The 21,753-nt window shown below is 33.5% G+C and overlaps 2 protein-coding genes and 1 long non-coding RNA gene across 4 annotated transcripts; 1 reads left to right on the top strand and 2 right to left on the bottom strand.

Annotated features, from left to right (window-relative positions):
* The first annotated feature begins 1,798 nt into the window (after positions 1-1,798).
* On the top strand, positions 1,799-6,150 carry LOC146909862 (uncharacterized). The gene is made up of 10 exons (XM_085722804.1): positions 1,799-2,371; positions 2,508-3,855; positions 3,953-4,050; positions 4,163-4,374; positions 4,469-4,598; positions 4,709-4,863; positions 5,048-5,168; positions 5,264-5,440; positions 5,528-5,599; positions 5,702-6,150. The coding sequence occupies exons 5-10, from the start codon at positions 4,548-4,550 to the stop codon at positions 5,900-5,902; spliced, it is 777 nt and encodes a 258-aa protein (XP_085578930.1). The 5' UTR covers positions 1,799-2,371; positions 2,508-3,855; positions 3,953-4,050; positions 4,163-4,374; positions 4,469-4,547; the 3' UTR covers positions 5,903-6,150.
* Positions 6,151-14,505: 8,355 nt separating this feature from the next.
* On the bottom strand, positions 14,506-15,115 carry LOC146909861 (uncharacterized). Its single transcript, XR_015017562.1, has 2 exons — positions 14,993-15,115; positions 14,506-14,875 (listed from the first exon to the last, which is right to left on the bottom strand). It is a non-coding gene; the product is annotated as an uncharacterized LOC146909861 (long non-coding RNA).
* A 1,038-nt stretch (positions 15,116-16,153) lies between these two features.
* On the bottom strand, positions 16,154-18,283 carry LOC146909860 (zinc finger A20 and AN1 domain-containing stress-associated protein 8-like). Of its 2 annotated transcripts, none has more exons than XM_085722803.1 (3): positions 18,138-18,283; positions 17,994-18,057; positions 16,154-16,913 (listed from the first exon to the last, which is right to left on the bottom strand). In XM_085722803.1, exon 3 carries the CDS (start codon positions 16,889-16,891, stop codon positions 16,376-16,378), a length of 516 nt encoding a protein of 171 aa, XP_085578929.1. In that variant the 5' UTR covers positions 16,892-16,913; positions 17,994-18,057; positions 18,138-18,283; the 3' UTR covers positions 16,154-16,375. The 2 variants fall into 2 exon arrangements, with proteins under 2 accessions (XP_085578929.1, XP_085578928.1); XM_085722802.1 differs by having other exon boundaries at positions 17,994-18,037.
* Positions 18,284-21,753: the final 3,470 nt, after the last annotated feature.

Genomic DNA, 21,753 nt, shown 5'->3' with positions numbered 1-21,753 from the left:
AACTTGTGCCCTAAAGACACAAGTTAACATGACCCTTATATTTTACTACCTATTAAAAAGTGATCTTCATTAGGTACCCTTATTGGAGGGTTGGTACTACTAGAGAGGGTGTTTGTTTAATGAAAGTGAAGTGAGAGAAAATATCTATATTTTTCTTTGAGAGAATATAATGGCTTCATATATAATTTCTAAACCAACAAACTCACTATTTTAATTGTTTGCAAAAAGTTGAGAGAATTCAAGAAAAAAATAGAGATTTTTTTTTAAAATATTTTGTTTTATACATGAAGTCAAAATAAACAGTTCACTCTAAATGTAAAAGTTAAAAAAATAAACTTAGTTTTACATGATAAATTTCCTAAGAAATACTTCATCAGTTCTAAATGATCAAATGACTTGGTTATTTTAAAATAGAAGAAATACGTACACTGGTTTATAGTAATTAGTAGCTACTATAAATTCAATTTCCTCGTGGTTGGCATTATTTGTGTACATCTTATCTTATTTTTGTACATACTATGTAGGGTCAACAACCATTACTGCTGAACGTTGCAGTGTTCTGAAAAGCACAGGGTAATATGAAAGAAGAAAAATCTAATAGGTAAGTGGAAAATTTTCGAACCAAAATAAAATCTAAAGTGAAAGGCTGTATCCATCAGAAATCCTATAGATACTTCTTTTTGTAGTACAGTACTAAAGCACACTCCGCAGAAACTAAAAATAGGAGAATAAGGATAAAGGAAGAAAGACGAGGGCAAAAAGACAAGTGAAAAAAAATTAAACAATTCTTGGTCTAAATGAGTACAATTAATTAATATTTAATATAATTAGGTGGTAGTGTTCCATCAATCCTTTGGCTTTTCTCTGTAATGTACCAACCTCCTAGCTAAATGGCTATAATACCAATCACTTAGGACTAATCAAATGATCATTTTAGTTAATTAAGCCTTGACATTACAAAAGTAATCACCTACTATAATGTTCACTTTCAAGAAGCCATAATCAGGAGTACAAGAATTCAAGAAAGTAAGAATCTCGTGTGGTCGTGTTTCTCTTTCATTTTGCAAACAATCATCATGTTTGGACAGTTAATAAGTCAATGATATATAAGCATATATTATTTAGTGCAGTACTACTATTGAAGATTGTAAAAACAATTAGTAAAGGGAGCAGAAAAGAATAATTTGTTTAGATGTTAAATATATGATTTCTTTTGGTATATAACGATCATGGCGGTCAAAGGCATCAAAGCTATGCGTGCCCTATGGAATCATGGTTTCCATTGATATAGAACTAAACAAAATTTCCTTAGGAAAAAAACTGAACAAAATTATGTGACATAAGATAGATAATTGAATCTTTTAACCATTTGATCTTGTGTTTGCGAAGAATACATTTAGTTTACCAAAAACAATTTTTTTTAATGAGTAATTTTGCATACAATAATTTTTTTACCTAAAGAGTTTAGCTGTCAAACTCTCATACACACATTAAATGTTGAGAAGTGAAGAATTTCAATCATTTAAGTTGTATCTATAAGATCAATCAGTATAAGAAAATGATCGGAATACAAGGATGAGTTATGCTCTTATCCTTTATATCTAATGTTTGCAAACATGCTTACCCTAATTGCAAACCCTAAACCTACTTAAATTGGGCGGGAATGAATTTCAACCATTGATTTCAATTCAAATTGATCTGAACACGGTTACTAAAATAATTCTTCCTTAAAAAAAAAACACCTATAATTCTAACCAGCACACCTACCTATAATAATAAAATTAAACCACATACAGACATTGAAAATGTGAGATTTTAGTTTCCCACTAAAGGAAGGCGCATGGCTCAATTATCTGTTTGTCTGCCACACAATTAATTTTTAATCATTTTCCAAGTAAATTATTAACTTTGCCTTCTCACTCATTTTTTCACGTCTTTCGTTTGTCTCCGACCTCCTCTTTTGCAATTCATCTTTTGTAATGCTTGAGTATTTTCCATGTTCCTACTTCAACCTAACTTTCACATACTGGTAATTCTATCTTCTTCCTTCATCATCCCCCATTTATTGGATTCACTTCCCCCTTATCATCTACTCATTTCTACGCCTCCTCATTGCAAAACTGCCACACCTTACTCTTTCGATTTGCCGCTCACCGCCAGAAAGTTAGTTCCATGTTCCTACTCTTCTTATGCTACTCACTTTTTCAACTCCATTGGTGTTGAACTCGGCGGTCGATCCACGGTTCCGACTCGCAACGGTCACCGCGAGACAACCTATACATCGGGTTATTCTTCTCCAATGAATGAGGTGATTGTAGAGCCTCTGGATCTTTCTAGGGAAGCATTTCGGTGATGATTCAGTACAATTGAGGTAATTCTTAGATGTGCTTATCATATCATTCTCTGTGGATTTGAGAGCAACTAAATAATTTATTTTTCTTTCATTTTGACATTGTGAAATTATTTGATATCAAATTTGATTGCTATATGGTGTTATTTAACTGCAGGGAAAGTGAGTGTGACATAGAGATTCCATGGTATGATGAAAGCTACTTTGCACTATAAGTGTTTGATAAAAGTATCACTAGAACTTATATTGGGCTTTGTTGATGGCAAGTCCCATTCTTATTTTTTTTTTCTTTATACATCTCTTAAATTTACATATCTCTTGAACTTTTGACATGAATTTATATATTTCTTATAGATTGTTCAAAAGAAGTTAAATTGGTCAATATATCTTTTAGTATCTAATTATAATTGTAAGTTTTTGGAAAATCGTTAACATAAAATTACTGTCTAAGTGCAGGCATAAGTAGAAGAAAAACAACTAGGTGGAATGGCTGACTGAGAAATCTTACTGTTCTGTCTTAAACTCAACCTAACTTTATAGTCTATGACATGAGATGATATGTATTTTTTGTGTCTATTTGTTCATGATGTTTAACTTTGTATTTCACTTTTTTTTCCTTACTTATGGTGGTTGTTTTGGTTTTTGTTCTAATCTCTGTTTGATTCCAAAATATCATGTTTGCTCCTATGCACAATAAGAATTTCACTAATTGAATTTGCTAGATAATTATCAATTAACTCATGTAGTTTTGCATTTACAAGGGAAATGGCACTCTGAAGCAGCAATTAGCTAACATACTGGTGTTTGCATAATTTTAGTTCATTTGTAAGTGTTATCTTACTACTGCTTCCTTTTCTCTCCAATCAGATTTTGTTCCAGCAGAAAATGAAGAGTCATATTAGTTCAAATAACGAGCTTTCCAAAGTAGTATTTTCATTTTTGGAAGACTTTAAATTAAATTAAATACATCCAAGCTTGAGTGATTCATCAAATAGTGCACCACAAAGCATTATCAAGGACATTCTTGCTAGACAAACTGGGGGTGCTCATTCATTGAAGCAGGAAAACAACAGAGGCTATAAAATGTGACTTTTCATGATGCAGATGAATTCTATGAGCGAAATTATACACGTGGCTGCATATTCATTATTGTGTTTCACTGTTGCTATAGCAAGTAGTACAAGTGGATCATCTCATTTGCGTGTAGCTTATTGTTTGTTGAAACATGTAGCACATGTAGCTTGGAAAGATTCAAGCAACCGGGAAGAAAGCCCTCATTCCTAAGATACGATCCTTGGTTCAAGATGGAGCAGCATATGAGATTGAGAATGTGTTGGTTGCGAAGAATGAAGGAAGGTATCGATGCACTGAGCACAGGTGGAAATTGAACCTAATAGATAGAACAAGATTCACAAAGATTGATAACAACACAATACCTGCGTACCATTATGAATTTGTGCCATTCAAGGAGATACTTGAATCAACCAAGGAAGACAGACATGTTGGTAGGGAATATCTGGCTTCGCTAAACATGTAAAAAAAAAAAAAAATTGTCACTTTTACTTTCTACTGTTTATCTAACGTTGTAATGCTTATGATTAGATGTAATAGGACGTGTTGTGGAGAGAGATGTCTTAAAGGATAAGGAAGCTAATGGAAAAAAAATCCAAGCTAATTGACATAACTTTAGAAGATCCTGAGTAAGTGTATACATCTATATACATTTCTCATATTTATTTTCCAGCTTCAATTTTGTTTCGTAGCATAAATGCGGTCCTAATATATAAATAAATGTATATGTCGACCATTCAGGGGAAATAGGATCCATTGTTCTTTGTGGGATACCTACGCTGTTAGGATGGATGCCTATCTCACCGTCCATGATCCGTATTCTCCTGTCGTTGTTGTGATCCATTTATGCAAGCTTAAAAAATACTATGGCACAATGGGTATTTCAAATGTTTTTATGGAACGAAACTAATTTTGGATGATGATTGTCCAGTTGTTAAGGAATATCTTTCCAAGTAAGGATCTAATATTGTTCATATAAAATATGGATGGCAATTAATCATCGCTGCAAGTTGTTTCTACATTTATACTTTGTTTGTGAATGATCAGGATTGATGGTGCTGATGTTGAGGTTACACAGGGGGTAAGCCAAGTTACCGGAACAGTGATCGTTCCATTAGCTGAAGATATGCTTCAGTCAAGAATGATGACTATCAAGGACTTAATTGAATCGTCTGACGTATAATGCTCAATCTTCTAATTTATTTTGTTGTACTCCACCATGTATAAATTGTTAACATGTTTATTTGATATGTATAATTCATTTCATGTTTTATTGTTTGTGGACAGCAATGTGTGGTAATTGTACTTGCCTCAATAATTGGTATTGAAGCAGAATATAGCTGGTATTATGACGCATGTACTAAATGTGCTGGTAGGATCAAAATAATTGCTGGAAAAATGTTTTGCTCAAGGTGTAAGCAGAGCAGGAATGCTGTTCCGAGGTAAGTATTTGCGCTTTGGGTTAAGGTCGCCAAACAAAATAATAGTTTTAAAAGTTTTGTGAAGTTTCAAGTGTGTTATTGATGTCTCTTATATGCATTTTAGGATTAGAAACCCATGTTTGTTTATAGTTGTTTTTGACATCCCTTTAGGATATTGAGTGAATTTTTTTCAAACATTTCTAAGGTTCAAATTGCATGTGCAAGTTATGGACAATACCGGTTCTACAAGTTTCATTCTTTTTGATCGGAATGTGTCAAACTATGTTGGGAAAAGTGTGCAGGATTTGATTGATGCACAAGGACAGGTAATAGAATCAATTTTAATGACTGATTCGCATCTTTTTTGGGTTCATATATGTTTTTCATGTTATTGAAGATATTTGTGTTTTTCATGTTTAAGGGCAACAATGATAAAGGATACCCGTCAGATCTTGAAGTCTTGGTTGGGAAAAAAATGTTGTTCAAGGTGGAAGTCACAGAAGGAAATTTGCATCACAGCTGGCGTAATTATGGTGTGAAGAGGACATCAGATGATTCTGATTTAATAAGCCCGTTTGTAAAGCGTCATAATCTGAAGGTATTCTTTCTTTAGATTAAAAGGACATATCCCTGTTAATTGATTTATTAGTAAATCTGTATTTCTCATTTTATTGTTGAAGTGCAGATAACCTTTGATGAGGATGAAGATTGCGGTGATGATGTTGCATTAACCCAGGCTGCTGTTGTGTCCGAAAATGTATACACTCTTAACCCATGTTGTGTCGTCTATGCTGGTCATTCATTACTAGACAGTACCGATTAGCTTATTATTGAAACACTTAATGTTTTGAATAAACAGGTTAAGATGATTGAAGGAGGTGACTCAAGCAATACTGTGCTGGACCAGAAAGAAAGTGAGAAAACCCCATGTAGCAAGTCTGGAGAAAAAAGATCTGCTGATGCAGATGTATCTGCAGAGTTGGGAATTGATGGTCTTGGAGAAACGTCAATCAACAAACCACATAGGCTCAAAAGTGTTAAGATTGAGAAAACGGCTTGATGAGGACCATGGGAGTTTAACTGATTAAGTTCTGTTTAATTGAATCCAAATTTTGTCTTAATTCTGGATCAATTTAGTTTATTTAGTTTTTTTATGCTCATTTCCCTGAATGCCAGACTCATTATCTTCGAGTGTTTCAAGTACTGCTGCCATATATGGCCTTTTATCTTTCTGTTTGTTAAATTTGGTTTGTCATGGATCTATTAAAGTATTTGGTTTAAATTATATATGTTGCATTGTTATTTTCATTTAGCTTCTGTTTCTGTCTTAAGGAAATTTTTCAGCACTTTGGTTTTTAATGAGTGATGCAAATGACACACAACTTATATGTTTAGGTACTTAAATCAAACCATGTCGTCGATATACTGTTATGTATGCCTTGCTTCCAAAATTCACTACTTCTCAAAAAAAAAATGTGGTTTGTGTGTGCTCTAAAATTTGGAATGATGTTATACATGGAATCCCAGCTCTGAGTGATCCTAGCAAATAATCCTTTATAATTCAAAAAAGATACATGGTTAGTGTAGTTTGTATTTAATCAAAATTTTCAATGGTAATTAGAGACAAGTGGCTGAAAAACCGTCAAAGTATACATGGTTAGTGTGTAGTTTGTATTTCTGTTGTAGATCTGTTGAGTGATTGATAAACTCCCAAAAATTTCTTGAGTCAACCCTTGCAAAAAAATAGGAAATGAGATCAATTGATATGCTTGCTGTGGTAAATCAGTTTTGGTAGGCCAAATAAATAGGAAGCAAAATCTGATATTATTCTTCAAAATAAATTGGCGTGGGGAATGAACTGATGACCATGTTTTATGTAAGATTTTTCTTTTTTGCCAAATTCTGATGCATGTCAATATCTAAAATTAATCTTACAATTAATATACAATGAATTGGATTCCCCTAAAAAAACGAATTGGATCGTAAAAAAAGGAATAAACCAACCAAATTTATACTAATTAGGCGTAAATTAATCTTACAATTAATATACAATGAATTGGATTCCCCTAAAAAAAACAAATTGGATCGTAAAAAAAGGAATAAACCAACAAAACCTATACTAATTAGGCGTTTCACAAATCTTGATTACCAAGTTTACAGTTTTTATTGATGAACTTCAACAATTGTGAAGACTTTTTAGATGAACAAAATTAGGAATAGCACAAGTTTTTTACGTATTTGATGAACAAAATTAGGAATAGCACAAGTTTTTTACGTATGTCGTCAGCCGTTGCGTCTTCACAATTGTCCAGGATTTTGTCTTTTTGGTGGCAAGCTTTAAGTTGCTTTTATCTATATTGATGAACTTACTAGGTGTTGCAATTTTATATGGAAAGCACTATTGCGGCATTATTTTGATGATTCAGCCTTTGTAATTTCGTGAGTACAAAATTGCAGATTGAACTGATGTCAATTATCTTGAATGCTAATTCACCTTGCTTTCATATCAATTCTATTTCTTCCAAACCGATTTATAATGGTATTGCAACTATATGGAATTAAATTGTGCTTCTGAGTTCTTATGCTTTATTGTCACATGCACATGGTTACGATTATTAATTGCCGTTGGAGGTTATCGAGGATATTATATTTATTTACGGTTCTTCGACAGTAAGTTACGTTATAAATACCGTGGCGTAGTCAACCAAATATTACCCGTTTGTGCTAACATTTAATCATCGAATTAACCACGCTAATTCAACAATATGTTAGCAGAATCAAACAATCACCACATTGCCAATTTTACATTGATTCAAGATACATTTTTAACTTTATCTGACCCGTGCGGCAGCACGGGTAGACGTCTAGTATTATTAGAAAGAAAAGAAAAAAGTTATGCCAATTATAAAAATATATTTTGATGAAATGCTAATTTTAATAATATACAATAACATAACGTAGTTGTTTTAAGAAAAATGATTAGTTATGTTTTTTTTTTAGGAAAATGATTAGTTATGTTAATTTCTATAGTAAAATAACGTGTTAAGAGTAAAATCTTTATATGAAAAAGTTAAAGATCACGATAATTGATAGCGGTTGAAAATTTTAGTAGTTGAGTTTTCTTTTTTGTTTGCATGAAAAGAAAAAAAAGCAAAAGAAAAGACTAAAAACTACGTCGTGTTAAAGGACACTTCTATAGCATCAGCTAGTAAGTTTAAGGAGGGGCAAGGTAATAGTTGATGCACCATCACAAGAGACTCTAAATGATGAATGCAAGAAAGCCCTTTTCGATATGGGGCCTCTGAAATCTCCCGGAGAAGATGGTTACCCTGCTCTCTTTTTTCAACAATGTTGGAATACCGTGGCTGACTCTCTTTTCCAGTATGTTAAACAGGTTTGGGTTAATCCTTCTCTAGTTTCTTCGATTAATAATACTTTGCTTGTCTTAATTCCTAAAGTTGAAAATCCTGAATTTGTTTCTCAATTTCGTCCTATAGCTTTGTGTAATGTTATCTATAAAATTATCATCAAAGTTATTGTGAATAGAATTAAGCCGATGTTGGATGGGATTATATCTCCCTATCAATCCAGCTTCATTCCGGGGCGCAACATACATCATAACATTATAGTGGCTCAAGAAATGGCGCACTCTATGAATAAAATGAAAGGTAATAAGATGTTTATGTCCATTAAAATTGATCTTGAGAAGGCTTATGATCGTCTTAATTGGAAATATGTGGAAAATTGTCTTAATGAATGTAAGTTTCCTCCTAACCTCATTAACATTATTCAACATTGTATTTCTTCTCCCTCTTTTAAAATCTTATGGAATGGAGAGAAAACAGATATTTTTACTCCTTCAAGAGGCATTAGACAAGGTGACCCTCTATCTCCATATCTTTTTGTTATTTGTATGGAGCGTTTATCTCATATTATTGCAGACCAGGTGGATGCTCATTATTGGAAACCCAACCCATGCGTGCAGATAGGTATGGGCCACAAATATCTCATCTTCTTTTTGCTGATGATCTTCTTTTGTTTGCAGAGGCCTCTATCGAACAAGCTCATTGTATTATGCATTGTCTTGATCTTTTTTGCCAAGCTTCTGGACAAAAGATCAATAGTCAAAAAACTGAAATCTATTTCTCTAAGAATGTTGATCAACAACTCAGGGAGGAAATTTTGCTCCATACAGGTTATAAGCATGTCAACAATATGGCCAGGTATCTAGGGGCAAATATTAGTCCAGGAAGAACTACTAGGGGAAAGTTTAATAACATCATTGAGAAAATTCAAAACAGGTTGACTGGATGGAAACAAAAGTGCCTAATCTTTGCAGGAAGACTTACTTTATCTAAATCTGTTTTGAGCTCTATCCCTTATTATCATATGCAGTATGCTAAGCTCCCTAAAACCATTTGTAACGAGATGGAAAAAATTCAAAGGAGCTTTTTATGGGGAGATACTGACCAATCTCGCAGACCCCATCTGGTGGGGTGGGACGTGTGTTGTCTTCCTAAGAATGAAGGGGGGCTAGGCATTAAGAGACCTCAACATATGAACGATGCTTTTCTGATGAAGATGCTTTGGAATTTGATCAACAATCCAGATGATCTTTGGGCTAGGGTCCTCTATAGTAAGTATGGAAGGAACAACAACCTTAGGATTACTATGAACTCTCAACCATATGATTCCCCTTTGTGGAAAGCATTAGCAGGCATATGGGGAAAATTTCAGCAGAATATTGTGTGGCAGTTGGGTGACGGGAACAACATCAATTTTTGGCTGGATAAATGGACCCCAAGCAGAACCTCTCTTATGTCTGTAACTAATCAGACTAATATTGACACAACCCTTTCTGTTAAGGATTTGGTAACCCCTTCAGGAGATTGGGATTATAATTTTATTACTTCTAACTTACAGTCGACCTTTGCTTTTCAGGTACTCGCCCTCCCAGCTCCCAAGGACGCGGATGGACCTGACAATACTGCTTGGGGAGGAACCAACACTAGGAACTTCACAATTCAAAGTGCCTATGAATCTCTAAACAATAGAGCTCAGCCTATCGAGGGAGATTGGAAAGCCTTGTGGAGTTGGAAAGGACCTCATAGAATTCAAACTTTTATGTGGATGGCGGCTCATGAGCGACTTCTCACTAATTATCGTAGGAGCAAGTGGGGTGTTGGAATATCTTCCACATGCTCTGGATGTGATAGAGACAATGAAACCACTATTCATGTCTTGCGGGATTGCCCTATAGCAACCCAGACTTAGATAAGGTTAGTCCTTTCAAATCAAATCTCTAATTTTTTTTCGTTTAACTGCAGGGATTGGATCTTCAAGAATATCAATCATCAGCTGCATGGTATTCAGAATAAAAAGTGGAGAACAATTTTTTTAGTGGCTTGCTGGCACATATGGATTTGGAGGAACAAAACTATTTTTGAGGATGATTTTCGGCGTTCGACTGACCCAACATATGTTATTCTCAAAATGGTTGAAGACATAGATAAATACTCCCACCATCCTTTGAAAACTCACCAATACAACACTATTTTTATTGGCTGGAAAAGACCTCAAGAGGGGCGGGTTAAGCTTAATTGTGACGGAGCATACAAGGATTCATTGGGTCTAGCTGGTTGTGGTGGTCTAATCTGGAACTCAGATGGTAGATGGCTTAAAGGATACACTCGCAAAATCGGAAATTGTGACGCGTTTTGTGCTGAAATGTGGGGAATGTACTTGGGAATGCAGCTTGCTTGGAGACATGGTTTCCATCATCTTCAAGTGGAAAGTTACTCAAAAACTCTGGTTGACATGATCACAGGGAAAATCAATATAAATGGCAATCCGCCCACCTTAGTGCGCCGTATACATGAGCTTTTAAAGTTGAATTGGCAGGTGCAGTTCAATCATACATGGCGAGAAGGAAACATGAGTGCTAATTGGCTAGCCAACCTTAGTTTTTCTATGGACTCTTTTAACCTTCATGTTATGGATACTCCTCCTAGTGAGGTATGTAGTCTCCTTTTTGATGACATTTCTGGGACTAGTTTGCCTAGAAACATTCATGTAACTTTGTAGTTTTTTTCGTTTTCTGGGCGTCAGCCCTCTTTTATTACCAAAAAAAAAAAAAAACTCTAAATGATTATTGATTAACACCAGTTTAGTAAGTATATCCACACAAGAGTCTCTTTCCTAAAAAATATGAAGAATGAAAATATCTTACTCCTTAACCAAATATACCTTAATGAACTTCAAAAGGTTTGCATAGTGGTGAAGCCTCAACACTTTCTTTGATCCTAAATGCACTACATAAAGAGAGTCAACAAACAAATCGGTTTCTTATAACCAGCATCTCAACAGAGCTTAATCCAAACAAATTAGTTTCTTATTTCACGAACTCATAAATTATCCTCATTGTTTCTTTAAAAAATAGTTGCCACACAATTTAATACTTTAAACACCGATGGTCGTTAAGAAATTGATACTAATTTTGATGTATTGTCGGCATAAAACATTTTACATTGTCGATGTAAAACATTCTATGTTGTGAATCAGTCACAAATCACCATTGTATGCTTTTTACGTAAGTTATAATTGGAAGATAAATATTTTTAATGATCCAACAATTATGTTTGATAAAAAATATAAAAATAATTACACTGTCAATGCGTATCAAAGAAATCCTAAGAAATTTTTCAATATATATACAAAAGTCCACTTTCTTGCTCTCTCACTTGGGAATAAATTCATTGAGATATTGGATGTAATGAAAAGTTATCCCATTCTTAAAAACACATGTACTTGAGAATATTTTTTCTCAATTACTCATTCTCTTCCTATTCCTATGTGTCCTGGGAAATGTAATTTCTATACTTCAAACAGACACCCGCAAAGGCTTCCTACGTTGAACTTCTATGCCTTCCGTGTAGCTATTCACTCCTACTTTATACAGCACATCTACTTTCAAATATAAACAACTAAATCAAATATAATAATCTAAAATATTAACATGATTTAACTAATTCTAGCAGCAACAAAAACAATTTCTATTACCAGCATTCTTTTACCACATGAAGCAGAGAAAATCCTTATCTCCATTGCCGGACATAAAAAAGAAGATCCTTACAATGGGCTATGGAAAAAAGGCTCTTATACAGTCATACAACTCAGAGAGACACCATGCTTTTACCAAAAACCTTAAGACATTAGGGCTCTGTTTGGTAAAAATAGCGGATAACTGATAAGCTAGCTGATAGTTTTTAGCTGATAGCTTTTAGCTGATAAGCTAGCTGATGACTGATAAGCTAGTTGAAGTGTTTGGTAAAAGAATAATGCTGGATGTCCCGACAAAAATGTTCCCGAAATCGTCCCGAGCAGAAATTTCAACTAAATGTTTTTTCCTTAATTACAAGAACACCCTCCCATATGTATTGTGGGCCCTCCCTTTTATTGTGGCAGGAAACATGTCGTGAATGCGTCGGGACAAAGCATGTCGGGACAAATAGCAATGTTGTTGGTAAAATTAGCGGTTCAACTAGCTTATAAACGTAAAATGACATAAAAGGGTATTTTTAATGTATTATAAAATTTGTATCAATTGATATTTAAAATATTTAAAATTTCATAGTTTAAACATATTAATCTAATATGTCTTTCATATGTTATTTTTAAATTCATAAATTGGCTAATGTTTTATTTAAAATTGATTTTATTTCAGTTTTTAGACTTTATAAAAAAAATTAAACAAAACCTTTAAAAAAAAAATTGTTACCCTCTAAAACAAAATTAATCGTATTGACCCAAAATCAAACAAAATTTTGTTTTTAGACTTAAAAACAAAATTAAACATAACGTAATATAATTTATTTAGGTAAACGTAACATATATTTTTTTAAGGAAAAATGTAGTTTTTATTTTTGTAAACATGAGCATATATTTTGTAAAAAAAAAATAAAAGCGTGAGCATATATATTTAGTTAAAGTGAAATCTGGGATTAAAAGTGTCATGTTTTTCTTCAACGTAGTTATTTATTAAAAGGGTAAATATGGATTTTGTTAAATTGATAAGGGTAAAAATGAGACAAAAAATAAGAAGCTATAAGCTCAAACGCTACTTAGAATAGCTTCTGAAAAATAGCTTATAAGCTCGTGAAATAAGTTATAAGCTCATGGTCAAAAAGTGTTACCAAACAGAGCTTTTTTTGTCAAATGAGCTTATAAGCTATAAGCTAAGAGCTAAAAGCTCTTTTTTGTGGTTTACCAAACAAACTCTAGATATATTGGTCATCTAATTTAAAGTATTCAACATTCATTTTTTTAACGGATGTAGAACATATTTTTCACATCAGATTTACCAACAATTTAACTAGAATATCTTCTTTATAGATGACAATTATTAGATGCCTAAAAAAATTTATTTGATGGATAAAAAGAAAAGGTCCGGTATTTGGATGTAGGTAAAATATACAAAGTGTTTGGATTAGGATATCTCTTTTTACAACTGTTTAGGGGTCTTCCAACTCAGTACATTGTGTTACAAAGATAAGTTCTAAGCACTTAGCGTCTCGAATGTAATTACATTAGGATATCATGTCATAGGGAAATTGGAAAGATCTCAACAAAGAAAAAACTCTAAAAACAACCAAGTGATTTGGCATAAGTAGTTAATAGACTCCAAAAAAAAAGACAAATTTTTCAAGAGAAACTAAGTTCAATTTTTAGTTAAAACAATTCTTTGACATGCTATACTTAGTACTTACCCACAATCAAACTTCAGATTACCAAAACCCTTACTCTGAAAACCGGAAAGTTAATACAAAAAAGAAAAAACTCTACTAACAATAATCGAGGAAATAACATTTGAAAGATTCCGTGGAAGACGAAAGCTCCTCAAAACAAAAAGATTTTTCTTTGAAAAATTCTAAATAACGAGGTACCGGTTAGAACTAATCTCAGAAACAGAGGTATTAATTGTACATTCGAGTTTCGAATGCTCTAGAAAAAAGATTTGGTTTAGGAACTCCCTAGGTCTCCGGTTTAAAAATACCATAGATGATTTTTCCTCTTACATTGTTCAGATGATCCAACACACTCCTATGATGTATTAAGCATTATACGTCCACAATCTATAATAATATTTGGTGGGCTAGGAGTAAATTTGTTTTAAGATAAGCAAATTTCAGATGATCAAACTATTAATTATGCATCACGTTACCTGAATGAATTCTAAAATGAATTGAAATCTTCCTTGGAATTCAGATTACCCCATTTTGAGAAGAATTCCTCATGCATCAAGTGCAGCCCCCTCATTGCAATCCTCCACAATTTTGGCTTTGGCCGCCCCATGATATCTTCAAAGCCAATATGGCGACGGACAATGATGGCATCTAGGATTTAAGCTGATTTGTGACTCAGTCTGCAAGATGGTAGTGGCAGCTTGCAAGCGCTTCAACAATATTCAAAACCCTATATTTGCAAAGACCACAACGATTCTCCATTTGATCGAAATTGATCGATTTGGCCAGTGAGATTTGCTGCAGGAGTCTTATATTGAAAGTCGATTATCAGACTCTGGTTGAAGGGCTTTTGGGAAAGACCTCTTCTTTAGTTTTTAGTTCGCCAGGTATTAGATAAACGTGTAGAATGAAGAAATCGATCTTGTTGGCAAGCTTTTGTATTTGACTTAACCCAATTGGGTGGTTTAGTTTTTTCAATATAGTTGTTTGGTGGCATTTAACATGGGACACTTGAAAATCTTCCCACCATGGGAAAGTCACTTTTTACTGCCACATGTAAGTGGAGCCGGTTTTCTTATTTTCTGTTTGTTTTTTTAAATGGAAAAGGAATACAATATTTAATAGTGTATTAAATTTACTAAATATCCCCATTCCTCTTCTCTTTTACTGAGCCTCCTTCTACCTATATGCTTCGCAACACTGTTACTGGACGTTTCCAGCCATAAACCTGCCTTGGCAAGATCCACCCTCTCCAGATGCCATGCTGCGATTTTACATCTCATGATGTCCAGCTACACCGTTAAATATTGATTAGTGCTTCTTTCATTTTTCTAAGAAATGACCAAGTAAGATGTCAAAAAAATTTGAGATCCAAGAAATTTTCAATTTTTTTTATAAATCCTCAATACCATCAGTTCATTTTAGGATAATAGCTTGAACTCTGAGACTGAATTCTTCAACCCTTAAAAATTACGCCCTATTGCAGAAAGAGGATGGTGGTGATGGGCACAGATAGCGGACCTGTATTTGAAATTTTTTTGCGAGAAAGTGAACATACCAACAATTGATATGGGAATGATTACCTGTAAAGCTTCAAAGCTGAACCCTTGAATTCAATAAAAAAAATGAAACGGAAAAAGAAGACTTTAACTGTAGTTAAGATCGTACTGTTCATTCATTTTTTAATTAATTTTAGCAATTTATATTCAAAGCTTTAATAATTGTTATTGCAGAAATTTAAAAAGAAGAAATAAAGTGTTTAACAGGTATCCCTTCTTTCATCTTAACCACTCAATATTATATAAATATATCAATGGTTAAAAAGATGACTTTCCCATGGTGGGAAGATTTTCAAGTGTCCCATGTTAAATGCCACCTGTTTGTTTTTATTCGAAACAACAAGTAAATGCAAAACAAAGAAAACTTATACAAAAAATAGCCAAACCGTTCAAAGCAGAGAACAAATCAAACTAAAAAAAATAGAAGCAAATTGTGTTTAGATAGATATAATAGAAGATAGAGATAGACTTGTATGGCACCAACTAATTCATTCCACATACCCATCCCCGCCTAATAAAAAATGCCATATTTTATGGTAGCACATTATCCTTATCTCGCTTTTCAGGCCACCAACCAAATCTTCAAGTTTTAAATAACTTGAGAAAACTTTTATTCTTTCTTTCACTCAGGAGAATGATAAAAGATGCAACTTTATTTATGTTGTTTTGAAGTATTTATTCGGAGAACTATGAAAACAAAGCGGTGGCTCTCAACATATCTTCAACAAATCTTTCAATTAATCAGAAGAAGAAAAAACTGAAGCAAAATGATGCCCATATCTTCTAGATCTGTACAATGTTACCTTAAAAATTTCTGCATTGCTGCACAAATCCTCATTCAATATGATTCCTCTACGTAATAGTTGTTACCTTTGTTCATATAAAAAAGAATGAGCTTAGAAATATATAAATAACAGTTCTACCATCAGCTTAGAAAATTACTGCACACTAAGAAATGCAATAGCAAAATAACACACAAGACTATGCAGGAAATATCTTTCAAGCAATGAATAAGAAATTAAATGCAGACCAAGCATGAAATAATTATAAAATGAGTCAAAGTGTTCATCAAACCAACACAAACAAGGAATGGTTTTCCCTAAAGATGACCTTGATATCACGACAGATAATTTTAGACACTAAAGGACACCTAAAACCCAGGCAGTTCGGTACACATGAGGACTTGCTGATAAACAAGGAAGTACATTAATTAACCCTTCATTTAGTGCATGGCTAGATTTTATCGAGTTTATCCGCCTTAATTACTGGGTTGGATTCAGCTATGGCCTTCTGACCAGCAGTTCTATAATCAAAAGGGCAATCGTGTTTATCAGAATAGCGATGCATTGAGCAAAAGAGGTTGCCACATTTGCAGCTGAAACCAGTTAATCCAACACGTTTCCGGCAAGTAGTGCATCTGCTGGGACCAGTCTTGGCTTTCATCTCCATCTCATTAGAGATTGGATTTTCTGGAACCTCGGGAGACACTGTATTGAGCTCCACACTTTCAACTCGCACATCAACAGTCCTTGCGGTCACAGCCAGCTTTCCATTGCCGCTGGAATTGCCATTCACGATGTTTTCAACTGACGTCGCAACAAGTTTTTCCTGCTCCTGCTTCAGCAGTGTGTCCTTGTAACACTTGGAACACATGTTCATGGTAGCTTCCCTTCCGAAGAAACCACAATTATTAACGCACAGAATTGGACGTTCAGGTGTCTGGCATCCCATCTCATCATGAGACTCCATTACTCTATGACAGTACAACCACCTGCAGACAAGACACCTCAGCCTCTCAAGGATATAAACATACACAAGAAAAACACACACCAAAAACAACTACATAAATTTAACATACACTTGCAAAGTTACAATTTGTGAATTGAGTAGATGCAGAAAAAGTTTCCCTTTTCACTTTAGATTACTTAAACACCGGCAACTAGATACCACAAAAGTTCAATCGATAACAACCTTACAATAGTCAACAATGAGCCGTTTAGAAATTAGCAGCAAGATACGACAAGAGTTCTATCAATAACAATACCAAGTCATGTAGACATCGTGACTAGGGCTTTAAGCAACTGCAATTGAGGCCTCAACATCAAAGTTTCTGATGCCTCTACTCAATGTGGCCGTTTCAGCAATTCTCCGCATTATCAAAGGGAAGAGACACAACCATAACCATAATTTAAATCCTTGATCAAGTTATGCACAACACAACTACAATCAAGTCTTACCCACGAAGTGGGGTTGGCTACATGGATCAACTTATATCATAATGTTCTATCATATACCGTATTTATATCCAACACATTAATCTCTAGATATTTCTGAATGGTTAGTTTTTCCGGGTCTTCCTCCTTCTATCAAGATATGCACAATAATGTTTAAAATATTTGAAAAGAGAACTAATAGCATTCCTTCAAGCTATGGTACAAGTGAGTGCCATCATATATGAATTGAATTGTGTTGACCGTTTTAAAAATCTTTTCTCAATATAAACATTGGACATTGAATTCCAAAATTCCAACCAATGAATAAACAAACACTCAACATCGACTAGTGTCTCAAGCATGCAAACAAAGCCAAACAAACCCATCATCCATCTCTAATGTACAACCGAACTTAACAAATAACAATCTCCAATCACACAACAAAAAATCACAACTTTTAACAATCCCACAAACTGATTTCACGTCACTTCAACAAAAACCATTAGCTATTCAAAAACCCAACAAGAAAGGGTGGAAAAAAACACTTTTTTAAATCAAAATTTAAAAACAAAGGAAGAATCAGAAAGAAATAAAAAAAATTCCAAGCAAAACAGAAAGAAGAAATAGAAATCGCTCACCTGGGTGGCAGGGTTCACCGATCCTGACACTCTAATACTGTTCTCTGTAACAAGTAGAAGAATTCTATTATAAATAAATAACTATTATAAAATAGATAAACCCAGAAAAGAATTACAGAGAGAGAGAGAGGGTACAATCCTAACCTCAAAACGAAGAGAGAGAACAGTTAATGATAATAATAACAATAAAATCGAGAAAATCGAAGAGAAAGTACAGAGAGAGAGAGAGAGAAGGGTTTTGATTCGGTGGTCGTATTGGAAAGACTCTTCTCTCTCTGCAACGCACGCACGCTCTGTTTCTATCTCTTGTTCTGTTTATATTTGAATTTCATCTTAGCCCAAAGTCGGTTGTTTTTTCTTTGCCATTATGCCCTTCTTGTCACTTTCTATTACAATTTTGTCCACTTTATTTTGGGTTAATTTTTTTTAGGGAGGTTAAATATGTTTTTATTTATCTCTATAATTATGTCAACTTTTATTTTAATTCCTCTAAAAAATTTCTTCAACTTTTAATCCTTAAAAGTTTTCCATCTTCGCCTTTGTATAATTCATATTTTTTTTCAGAAAAATTTATAATATCATAAAAATCTTTCCCATAAAAAATAGAATTAAAAAAAAGAATTAAATATGAAATTTTATATTTTTGGTGTTAAAAATTCATATTTAATTTATGTTTTGTTAAAAAATTCTAACTTTTTTTTGAAGAGATTTTTACAATATTCTACACATTTCATTAAAAAAATACAAAAATTAACTTGAAAATAGACCAAAAGTAGTGAATGAAAATTGTATAGGGGTTAAAAGTTGAAGGAAAATTTTAGAAAGATTATGTTAAAAAGCAAGGGAGTGGATTGTCCACTAATCAAGATGTATTTAGTTTTTTGAATCTTCGAAGCTTGATATTATCCAATAATGGGTCTGTTGATACGACTTTGGGTCCTAACCCAATTTTTTTTGCCATAGTGTTCGCAATTCACATGTAGTTGTCAAAGATGCCTAATTTGGCGGGTTGGTGATGAAGAAAAAATCATGATATAAAATGTAACAGATAGTTAAAATTTATCTTCCTATCCTTGGACCAATAGAAATCTGTCATAAACCAACGATAGGAATGTTACCTCTTAAAGTGCACTTTTTTTTTTGATTTTTTGAAGAAACAAAAATGAATTATATTAACACTGACACCGTAATTGCCACAGCACAAGGTGTGCCGAAACAGTTACGGGAAGAATACAATCAAGTCAATCATACACAACATTCAGTCGATGCCCATACATAAGAGCGGGTTCTACCACCAACTATGAATACCAAAAACAAAATTAACATTACTAGCTTTCAGCCACCACAATGAATATGATTTAAATTTATCTAACAATTGTGGTAGAGAGCTTTGTTTGTTCCTAAATAACCTGTCATTCCGATCATTCCAAACAATCCAAGCACATAGGAGCCAAATAAGGTGAAAAAAAGATCTCCGCGTTTTCAAAACACCAGCATAATGGATAAATTGCGATAAATGGTCTGATATAACCTGTGATTCAACCCCTTCAATTCCGAGCCATACCCGCACCAGCGGCCAAAGTGCACCATAATACGGACAAATCAGAAACAGATGCTTCAAGTCCTCCACATGCTCACACCCGGCACAACACATCCGCGAGTCCACTGAAATGATCCCGCGCTTTGCCAAATTCTCTTTAGTAGGAAGCCGATCCCTCAGCAGGCACCAAGCAAAAATAGATACTTTAAGAGGCACCTGTTTATGCCAAATTAACTCTGAATTTTGATGTAAATGGGGCTGATCTTGCGTTGTCAGTAAGTCATACATGCCACAGACCGAGTACCCACCAATCTGGTCCAGTAACCAAATCCACATGTCAGAAGAAGAGTCCTGTAAAGTAATTGTAAGTAAAAGTTCCCTACACTCCTCTAACAATTCTTCCTCCCACGCCCACAACCGACGACGCCATTGCCACGCCTTCCCACCAACCTCCACACCTAACACAAACATGTTCCTCACTGTGACTTGCTTAATGACAGCCAAGTCATATAGGCGTCTAAAACGCACACACAACGGAACATTACCACACCAACTGTCGCGCTAAAAATCAGTATTGGCTCCATCCCCCACCCTCCTACTAACACACGACGCAAACCAACCCTGCCCACCCTCGCCTATCCCATCGCTAATTCTCACAATCTCCCGCCACCAAGAGGAACAACTCCGGGCCCCATCCTCCAAACCTCCACCCTCCACACCATACCTAGCAAAGCATGAGCATGAGCAAAGCAAAAGTAGCGATGCCTTTACAATCCACACGACCAGACCTTCTCTGATGATTGGTGCTATTCAAATCAACCAATGCTACATAAAGACGATGGTTTCTTTTCAATTAGGTTTTCTGAAATGTTGTATGGTATTCAACACCCTATGATATATATATATATATATATATATATATATATATATATATATATATATATATATCTTTAAACAATTTCAAACTACGAATTTGATTTTATTTAAATCCAAAATATATCTTTTTGAAATAATTTTAAAATTATATCTTTGATTTTATTTGAATCTAAAACGTTTCATTTTTTGAAACAATTTCAGAACCATATATTTGATTTTATTTAAATTTATAATATATCTTATTGAAACAATTTCAAAGACATGTCTTTGATTTTATTTGAATTCATAATATATCTTTTCAAGCAATTTCAAACTTATATATTTGTTATTAATTTATAAACAAGTCTTGTTTATTTATTTATTTTCTCACGTCTATTTGTGTTTTGTGTGTGACATGTTGGTTCTCGTAACTGTAGTGGTAATATCAAATCATATATCTATACTATATATAAAGAAAATAACCTTTTTCAGCTCTTTTGAGTTGACTTTTTCTATTTCCAAAAATATCCTCAGTTTTCAATACAAATAACACATGTAACAAATAGATAAAAATAAATTTAAATATGAAAAAAATTATAACAAACACGATATGAATATATATATATATGATTTTTTTCCTTTATCATTTTTAAAAGGTGGAACAAACTAGATGAGTATATTTATATTTACTTTTTCATTATCTCAATTATACCCTTAAACAAATTTTTCTATAATAAAGATTGTTGTTGGTGTCATTAAAAAAAGAATTAGATTTTATTTTTTTGTTATATTGTTGGTTTTCATTGAAATAGATAATCATGCTTAGTTTAGTTTGTTATAACTTGAAAGCAGCATAAATGTATATTTTTAGTTTTAATCAAAATCAAAATTTCATAAAAAAAAACACTGTTTAAAATTTTCAAATGTCAGCGCAATAAAAAGAGCGGAAAGACGGGCACGTGAATGGCCGTCTTTTCGCTAGTATTTAGTAATATAAACAACGATAGACACCCAAGTGACGAGAATGTCATGTGATCTGGAGAAACATAACTATTATGTGTATAATTACCTCTCTACCCTTATATACATTGAATACAAGACATAGATTGTGTCACTCTTGTATATTATGATATTTATATTTTTTATTATGAAATATATTGAGTAACAAATAAGTTCAATATCTCGGCACGACCATGTGTAATGTCTCAATTTAAGTATTTAGAATTTAAAACACTTCCATCTCAAATGGAATGTGAGTTTAAAATTTAACTTGAAAATTTTAAATAAAATAAATACAGTAACTTGCATTTCAAGAAAACTGTATAAAATAATTACAATTCACATTCACATAAAAATGATCTTCAA

Source organism: Medicago sativa, chromosome 7 (genome assembly GCF_051527215.1).
Source record: "Medicago sativa cultivar Bolivia chromosome 7, Bolivia_mono, whole genome shotgun sequence".
Classification (NCBI taxonomy): Eukaryota; Viridiplantae; Streptophyta; class Magnoliopsida; order Fabales; family Fabaceae; genus Medicago; species Medicago sativa.
The sequence above is the reverse complement of the archived record's forward strand: the minus strand, read 5'-3'. Positions and strand labels throughout refer to the sequence as shown.

Coding starts and splice junctions, on each gene's coding strand:
- LOC146909862 (XM_085722804.1), top strand. CDS start 4,548: ATGCTTCAGTCAAGAATGATGACTATCAAGGACTTAATTGAATCGTCT. Junction 4,599..4,708: donor ACTTAATTGAATCGTCTGAC/GTATAATGCTCA, acceptor GTTTGTGGACAG/CAATGTGTGGTAATTGTACT. Junction 5,169..5,263: donor TGATTGATGCACAAGGACAG/GTAATAGAATCA, acceptor TTCATGTTTAAG/GGCAACAATGATAAAGGATA.
- LOC146909860 (XM_085722803.1), bottom strand. CDS start 16,891: ATGGAGTCTCATGATGAGATGGGATGCCAGACACCTGAACGTCCAATT.